The 9,075-nt window shown below is 58.9% G+C and overlaps 1 protein-coding gene across 1 annotated transcript; it reads left to right on the forward strand.

The window, feature by feature from the left end:
• Positions 1-3,690: 3,690 nt before the first annotated feature.
• Positions 3,691-7,038, forward strand: C29H1orf43 (chromosome 29 C1orf43 homolog). Its single transcript, XM_032093520.1, is given in 8 exon segments — positions 3,691-3,843; positions 4,313-4,414; positions 4,620-4,682; positions 4,684-4,732; positions 4,907-4,960; positions 5,238-5,403; positions 5,523-5,581; positions 5,956-7,038. Coding segments are annotated over 7 exon segments (528 nt in total). The 5' UTR covers positions 3,691-3,774; the 3' UTR covers positions 5,548-5,581; positions 5,956-7,038.
• The last annotated feature ends 2,037 nt before the right edge of the window (positions 7,039-9,075 follow it).

Here is a 9,075-nt window from a genome sequence, read left to right on the forward strand (position 1 = left end):
GCCCCATCCAACCCGGCCTTGAACACTTCCAGGCACGGGGCAGCCACAGCTTCTCTGGGCAGCCTGTGCCAGGGCCTCACAACCCTCATCTTAAAAAACCTCTTTCTCAGGTAATCTAGATTGACTCTCCTTCAGTTTGAAGCCATTCCCTGGACTTGAGGGAAAGAGGTTAACAACTTCTTGTTGAAACACATGTGTGAGTGGGCACACATCTGCCATGAGCCCAAGCTGAGGCTGTGGCCATCAACTGGAGCAGGAATGCTTGATAAAAGCTTCAAAGAAACTTCACTTGGAGAACAGAGCATCTCAGAGCCTCAGATACATCAGCTACTTTCCCTTCTCCTTTCTTGCCTTCAAAGCAGGGCAGGGGAAGCAAAAATGCTCCAGCAATAAGTGGTGCTACAGGTCTGTGGAACTTTTGTTTTAAAGAAAGCCTGCCCTTGCAGCCCCTGCCTATTTTTGTTTATTTAATTGATTCCCCCAAACTGGAAAAATTAAGTTTTTCTTAGTATTCCGGATTAAAAACATACCAAAAAAGTGAACAAGAAGGAATTACAAGGAATAACAGCCAGTAACACTGTTAGACAACTGCTTGAGGCAAAAAGTCCTAAGAAGAGTTTGAGTGTCCAAAGCAAGCAGAGTTTTCTAACCTCACACTGGGCCTCAGGGCAGGGGGTGTTAGAAAGGGATTAGCACAGAGGTTTTATCCTCTCTAGTGCCTTCCAGGTAAAAAGGATATGAGAGACATCCCACGGCACTTGTCAGGACTCACAGCTTCTGAGCCCCTGAAATTTCAATAATCACACAGTTCACATTTTTGTATTTCATCAGTAAGACCCCAAAGCAGCAGGACCTACTGCTGTGCCCCAGGCAGACACCTGGGACATGGGAAGGGGCCACAGAGCGTAGGAGCAGGCAGAAAAGCTTAGCAAGACAATCAGACCAGACCTGCAGGATCCCATCCAAAACACTGCTGTACACGAGCAGGGCAGCACAGAGAGAGAAATGCTGTGTGCCAAGTAGGGAAGCTCAGAAGCAGCATTAGCAAATAGCCCAGGAAAAGCTGGGGAATCTTCTGCTGGAGTTTGCAAGTACTCAACTGGGTAAGAAATCCTTCTGAGAGCAGAGAGGCCCTAACAATGCCTCTACACTGGACACACACCCCCCATGCCTGCTCCCACCAGTGCCTGGCCTTCCTCTGTAGGCAAGTTTCTGTGCAATTGCTCCTGCAGCTCCCCATAAAACCTCCAAACTTCTCCCTTCATGGCCACCCATGCCTCACGGCAACGTAACACCACAGTTTTACAGCTATACAATGCCAAGGTCCCTTATCAGGAAACAATCCAAGCTACCTGTGCAGCCACCAGGAGCCCCTGAGGTATGGGGGAAGAGCACCAAGCCTGGGCTTCTGCCAAGGCAGAGCAGAAAAAGCTTCCTATCCCCAGCCATCCCCTCTGTGCACGCTTCTTTCCCATGGCATATATTTATTTTTGCCTTCTTCCAGTTCCAAGTCTCACGCACAAACAGCTTGTTATATTAAACCAACCCGGCAGCAGAACCACAGGCCCAGAGGGAAGTGATTCTGTGCATCTGCAGGAACCCAACCTGCAACATCCCTGGGCCACAGGTCCAGCAGACAGAGTCTGAACCTTGTGCAGTGCCCAGGCATTGTTCAGCAGCTGCCATGCTCCGCCCTGCCCAGCTGCATCACTGCCACCAGAAACACAAGCACTTGTCCTTTAACATGCAAAAAAATCGTAAGAAAAATATCTACAATCCAAACCTCAGCCAGGCCCTGACTCTGCTGAGGCTGTCAGGTGAGGGGGTGTCCCCATGCAGACCCCACAGCTACCCTGAGGAAAGAGGACTCGGCTACTGGTAACTTGTTCCTCAGTGGGGGAACTTGAGCCCAGCTCACTGGCAGCATTGAACTGCAAAACGTGGCTGTCCCAATGCCTCTGCTGGCCCTGCAGCTGCATGCAAGTTTCCCAGGTCAAAGATTTTCTCATCAAAAGCATTTCACCTCTTCTTTTGAAAGAGCAAACCTGCACACATGCACCAAGAGGAAAAAAGGGCAGCTCCAGCCAAAGTGAGTGGTGACCAGTCCACACTGGAGCACCAGGGTTAAATGGAGCAGCACTCACACTTCAGGTCAGTGCTGCACCTGGACAAGGCTTAGGGAAAACAATAAGTTTCACAGTTACAGGTTACAACACCCTCAGGTCAAAGATGCTGCATCAGATGAGATATTTGCTGTTACCCCCTTTCCTTCTCAGACCACACCACTGCCTACCCACCAGCCCTAAAGAGGAGAGTCTCAACTACACAAGTGAAGTGTGGAGTCTCCAGAAAACGAGGGGATACAAAAATGTAACAAACTGTTCATTTTATTAGAAACGTTAGATAAGTTACAGTTTCAGAACCATGATCTGTAGGTCCCGTGGCTGTGCCAGAGCTGCTGGCTGCCGCTTGCCCTGGCACATCCCAGTCTCAGTTTCCCTGATGTGTTAATACAGGAAAATGGTATTTTCATCCCCTTCCGACAAAGCTTAATTAACATGTGCAAAAAGCTCCAAAGCCCCAAAGGAAAAGGCCAGAGAGGGCAAACCTTTTCCTGCAACATGGGGCAGAACAGAACAAGGACCCAAAAGAGGATTATCAATGTGAGAAGTTTTTCCCCGGAGCAAAGACATGGCGGCCGCAAACCGAGTCATCCCGTGTATGCAAAGCACAAGCTTTTAGGGAGATGCTCCCGGATATGCCATCAGAGACCCCGACTTGGTAATCGACGGGCAGCGCTTTGCTGGGGAGTCTCCCGGGCCGGAGGACACAAGCAGAGCCCCCAGACCGGGATGGAGGGACGCGGACCAGGGCGGCACTCGCGGGCCGGGGCTCCTCCAGGACCCCCGAACCGCTGTTGCCCGGGAATTTCACGTGGGCAGTGGAACCACCCCGGCCACGGCCCCCGGGGCGCCACCGAAGAGCAGCGGCAGCAGCGGGCCTGGCGGCCCGCAAGGAGCCCGGCAGGGCGGGAGCACGGCTCCCATTGTTACCGCCGGCAGCGGCGGGGACGGGCGGGCCCCGAGAGCGCGGCAGGGTCGGAGCCGCCCGACCCCGCGGCCCAGTCCATGGCACACAATGGGGGCGACAGACCGGACGACTGGAGGGCGCCGGCGGGGCCGGGCGGGAGCCCCCACGGAGGCGCCAAGCCAGGCCGCAACGGAGAGGCGGCGAGTTCGGGGCCGCTTCCGCCCTCATGGCCGCGGCCGCCATTTCACCACCCCCACCGCCCGCACCCGGCCCGCCCGCCCGCCTCACCTGCGGCGGCCGCGCGCTACGCCAGCCCCCGGCTACGACCCGGCACCACTAGGCCGCGCGGGGGCCCAGCGGCGGCGGCGGCGGGTACCTCAGAGCCGCCCCCGGGGCACCGGACGCAGCGAGGCCGGGTGGTGGTGGGAGGCGGCGAGGCCGGGCAGGCAGGGGGCGGGCGGCGGGAGCCGGTGGGGGCGGGTTCGGGGGCCGCGCGGTTACCGGAGCCGCCGCCGCCGCCGCCGCAACTTTACCTGGGTCCGCCCGCACTGACAACTCCCCCGACCCCGCCCCCAGCACGTGACCGGGCGGGGCGGGGCTGCCCGCGCAGAGCACGTGACGCGCGCGGGGGCGCTGCGGCGGCCCCGTATGGATCACGTGATCGAGGCCCCCTCTGGTCACGTGGTGCGGGCGCAGGGCGGTGCTTGTGGCCGCCATGTTGTGCGGCCCCGCGCCGGGCCGGGCATGGCGGGGGCCGGCAGCAACTGGCTCTCGGGGGTCAACGTGGTGCTGGTCATGGCTTACGGCAGCCTGGTGAGGCCCGGCGGGACAGGGCGGGGCGGGACGGGGGCGGGACAGGCTGGCGTGTCTGTGCGGCCCGGAGTGTCCGCGGAGCCGGGACCACGCGAGTCCGTGGAGCCCCCGCGAGGCTGATCCTGGCGCGGCCGTGGAGCTCCCGTGGGTCCGGGCCCGAGGAGTCCGTGAGGCTCCTGTGAGACACGTCCCGGACTGTCTGTGGGGAGCCCCTCGGAGTCGGGCTCAGGGCCCTCATGGAGCTGGGCTGGAGTGCCCGTGGGCTCCTGGGGTCGGTGGGGCGGGGAGAGGACGTGAGTGGCAGCCTCTGTAGAGACTGGGAGGGTGTGAGGCTGGCCTGAGTGTCCGTGGGGCTCCTAGTGGGCTGAACAGGGACCCCTGTGCTCGCCGGGGCCGGAGGAGCTGGGCACAGGCTGGCTGTGAGATCCCCCCAGCTCATGCCTGACCCCCACCCCCTGTGGCTCCTCAGGTCTTTGTGCTGCTGTTCATCTTCGTAAAACGCCAGATCATGCGCTTTGCCATGAAGTCCCGTCGTGGCCCCCACGTGCCTGTGGGGCAGCATGCACCCAAGGTGGGTACCCTACTTTCCCCTACTCCCACGTGCCCATCCATGCCTGATAGGGACAGGCAGGAGCTGCTCCAGCGTCACAGCTGCCACCTCGGAGTGGTCGATGGGCAGTGGGAGAGGGAGCAGTTTATCCAGGGCCTGTTCTTATCCTTTTGATCCCACAAACAGAGTGCTCTGTAAACGTGCTGGCTTTTTTCTTGCTGTGTAGGATTTAAAGGAAGAGATTGACATTCGACTGTCAAGGGTGCAGGACATCAAGTATGAGCCACAAGCTGCTGGCAGAGGACGACGGCGCGGGCTCCTGCAGCTGGAGAACACCAGGTACCGTCCCAGAGGTACCGTCCCGCACTTGTTTCCCCTGGGGCCAAGTCACACCTTTGGCTGCTCCTTGTTGGTGTCCTGTCACATGGATGGTGTCTCTGCTCCTGTTTTCCTTTTCCTCTTGGAGGGATCCAAGGTTTGCAGAGATCTCAGTTTGTGCTTTCCCTTTACCAGGCTGCTATAACTACCTGTACAGGATGAAGGCACTGGATGCAATCAGGACATCGGGTAAGGGAGCCAAGGGCAAGAGTGGGAGCAGAAGGGTGCAGAGAGACCCTGAAGGAGGGTGCCAGCAGCCCCATGGGGAGGCTCCAGTCGGTCACTGGGGAGTAGCAGTCACTTCTGCTGGTGATCTGAGGGTTGGCACGCTCCATGTGCTGGGGCAGTTGCCAAATGGAGGCAGTGGGCATGGACAGAAGTTTATCCTGCCAGCAGTTCCTGACCACAGGGATGAGCACAAGTATTTTTACCTGCGCTTCAGCTGTTGTGTTGTGACTTTTTCCAGAAATCCCATTTCAAGCAGAGGGCCGGTACCCAAAGTCTTTAATAGGGAAGAACTTCTGTGCCTACTTGCTGGAACTGCGGAATTCCAGCACCTCCTTCAAAGGCATCCGCAAAGCCTTGATTGACACCTTGCTGGATGGCTATGAGAGCGCCCGCTATGCACCGGGGTGAGTGCTGGTGGGGCACTGCTGGCCCCATAGGGCATTCCTGTGCTCTGCCATGCTGCAGGATTGAGGTCACGCCATAAGTTCAAGCTGGGTGTTCCATTGGTCTTTTCTGTTTCAAGGTCTTTGGGAAAATTGAATATCTGAAGTACCAGGAAGCTCTGAATGAACTGGCAAACATGTAAGTGCTGCTGCCCAGGTGTGGTGGTGGGTTCCTGGGCCCCAGGAGCCCGTGGGGAGGTGTGATGGGTTTTGGGGCACAGCCATCATCTGAGACAGGGGCTCTCTGTGCCTATCTGTCCCTCTGCGTTCACTCCTTCCATGCAGCCCATGTGGTTACTGCAGTTTTTGGTTTGTTCCATGGTCACAGTCAACATTCCTGCTTGTCCCCAACCACTTCGAGTCAGGGACTTGCACAGAACCTCTGGCCTTAGATTTCAAGACGTCAGTGAGTGCTGTCATCACAAAAGCAGATTTGCTTCGTGTTAGGCAGATAGATACCAGCTCCTCTGGGGTGGCAGGCAGCAGTGATGGTGGCCTCTTCTCTGCCCACAGGACCAAGCCCGGGGGGCAGCAGCCAGCGGCAGCACCCAGTCAGCAGTGAAAGACCCTCACCCTGTCCCCTGAAGTCTCCAACCCCACCACCATCCAGGTCACCTACTTGCCTTCCCAGCCAGAAGAGCAAACGTGCCAAACACTTCTGGAGCTGAAGAGTTTCAAGGACAACTACACACGCTGGAGAGCACCCTGTGAGCGTGTGGGGGCTGGTGCAGTGGGTGTGCTGGGCGGGTCTGGGCTTGCAGTGCAAGGCAGCACTGAGAGGAACCAGCTGTGCTCTCAGATCTCCCCCCTCCACACCACGTTGGAGGTCATTCACTCGGCAGGGGCTCCATTCCAGCTGCTGGAGTTTGGCCCTCACCAGGAGCCCATTCCTGGAGCTGCTGAGCCCATGGGATCAGCCCCATGGCCTTCCTCTGCTGCAGGCTTATCACACTCCAGGCTTTGCGTCCTGCACTGTCTTGGACCCTGTGAATAAACTGATGAGCTTGAGCTTATTTATAAAGACATGGATCCCAGCCAGCACTCCCCTCCGCCCGTCCTTCCCTGCGGCAGCTGGCGGGAAACTGATGTTTGTCCGTCCTGTCCATCTGGGTCTTGGGCACTGGAGCCACTTGTCTGTTTTTTTCCAAAGGGTGAACACTTTTCCCCGTGACGTCATTGTTCCTGCTGTCAGTCCTTTGTGCCCAGCCTGCCTGTGAGTCCTGGATGGGGTAGAAATAGTTTGGTGCCTGTTCTTAGCACCATGGCTGAGCTCACCGCTTTGGGCTGAGGTTTCTACTCATTCTCCTGCACCTGGGCGTTTGGGGATGTCTTGAGTGGACAAAGCAGTGTTAAATGTCCCGTCCTGTCCTGCAAGGGGTGTTTGCTCCCACTCTCACCAGCGCCTCGCATGCCAGCATCTGCCGAGCTCCTGGGGCTGAAAGCTCGTGGCCCCCACCTTGAGTCTTGCGTTCTGTCAGGCTGAGGGCAGCGCCGGCAGCCTTCACCCGTCACTGTGGCGTGGGCGACAGAGTGGAGGGTACAGACCTCGGCACTTTTTAAATTACTGTTTAATAAAATGACAGTTCAGCCCAAGTAGGATGCGTGCCACTGGCCTCTTGACTGCAGGGGCCCATCCCTACCCGATCCAGGCTGCCTCCCCGCCTCCTGAAGCTGCTACAAAGTAACCAGGATAACATTAATGGTATCCAGGATGCTGCCATCACTGCTGTGTTAACTGAGACACGATGGCAGTAATTGGCATGCAGTTACGGTAACCACGGTGCCACCGCTGACAGTAACTGGGAGGCTGTTACTGTAACCAGGGTGCCATTACTGCCGCGGCACTCCGTTAGCGCCGTGGCCTCGCAGGGTCCCTGTGGGCACTGGCCATGGCAGGGCACAAACAGCCAGAGCTCCCTCACTGCAGCAGGAGGAGGTCAGGCGGGGCAGGGGTTGGGAGGATGGAAACTCTCCTGGGCTCCTGGGAAGCCGGTGGTGACAGTTGGGCTGCAGTGTGCCCTGGTGCGGGTTAAACCCCAGGCCACGCAAACATGCTCTTTGTTTGCAGGTCCAGGCGAATGGGAATGCTGGACCAAGGCTCCTGGAGAGGTAGAGCCGGCAAAGTGCCCTGGGGGATGAATCCCCCGTGCTGGGCATCGTGGGCGATGGGGAGCCTAGGGCAGACTGGGGGGAACATCTCTGCATCCCTGACCTGCCCACCCTGTGTTCAGTAGCTGTGGGCAGGAGGGCCAGGGAGCACCCACAGTGCTGGCATCGTCCTCATGGGTGCTGCAATGGATCATGGAGTCGCGGCTGAAGAAGCGTGTGGACGTTGGAGCTGTACCTTGCAGCAGGGAGCAGGCAGTGGTGAGGCTGGGGCATTGGTTGGGTACAGCTGAGGTCCCCCAGCCCTGTGCTGCCAGGGCTGGGTGCCCCCTTTGTCCCGCTCCACTACGTCCTGGGGGACAGTATCTCCCAGCGCTGGTGAGCCAGGGGGATATGGGGGTTCAGCACAGCCCCTTGACCTGGCAGATCCGCCGAGACGCCCTGTGCCAGCTCCTCCTGGATGAGCACCTACAGCACCAGCAGGAGCTGCGCCAGCTGGGGAAAGCCTTCTATGTGGAGCGGCTCTGAGGGCTCAGCCCAGTGCATCGCCCAGCTCCTGACTGAGAATAAAAACATGGTTGAGCAACAGGCTGCATCTGCTGCATGTGAGGCATGGGACAGCCCAGGGCAGCAGTGCAGGAAAGACACAGCCCAGCACAGTTCCTGTGGCTGGGATCCAGACATGTTGCCTGCAATCCTCGGTGTCCTGGATCCTGCACACTTCGTCTCGCCCATGGCCCACGCCAGGAGATGCAGCACGGCCAGCATGCCTCACCAGACTGGGTGCTCCGCACTGGGTCCCTGTCCCAGCACAGGTTCTGCTGTGCCGTGCCATGTGCCACGGTGCTCCTGCCCCGTGCAGCACAGCCCTGCAGCAGCCGGGAGAGGAGCCTGGCTGGGCTGTGTGCAATGCTCCCTGTCCCCACTTGCCATCCAGGCACCCCAGGATCCCTGTCTGCTCCGCAGCTGGGAGGGCTCTGTCCCCCACCTCCCATCCCTGCTGCCTGTGCCCGACCTTGGTGTCCTCCCAGCCCCAGGGCCCATCAGTGCCTAGCCCTGGCTCTGCTTATTGACAGGGCTGGGGGCCGCTGGGCCAGCACCCCCCGCCATGGCCCTTCATTAGCTCGGCTGTCGGGCTGCATCACATCACCCACTGCCGCACACATGCCCCCGGCTCTGGCACTGCTGCTGCCACGTGCGTCCCTGCCATCCCCACTGCCACCTCATCGTGTGGCCACCTCAGGGGGCTGAAGCCCCTAACTCCCAAGGCCAGGCTGTGCCCCTGTCCTTCTCATGGCACTCAGGACCCTGGTTCCCCCATGTCCTGTCTCATTGGTACCCCAAAGCTTGAGCCCCCACAAGGCCCCCAGTGCCATTCCCAAGGTTGATGTGTCCCACTGCAGCGAAGCACTGCTGTGGTGTGGGGAGGCTGTGCTCCCAGCATTCCAGGATATCCCATGTGCTCTTTTGGCTGGACTCTACCACCCTGGTCCCAGCCTCAGTGTGGGTTGGGGTCCTGCCTCTGTC

This window comes from Corvus moneduloides, chromosome 29, assembly GCF_009650955.1.
Source record: "Corvus moneduloides isolate bCorMon1 chromosome 29, bCorMon1.pri, whole genome shotgun sequence".
In the NCBI taxonomy this organism is placed as follows: domain Eukaryota; kingdom Metazoa; phylum Chordata; class Aves; order Passeriformes; family Corvidae; genus Corvus; species Corvus moneduloides.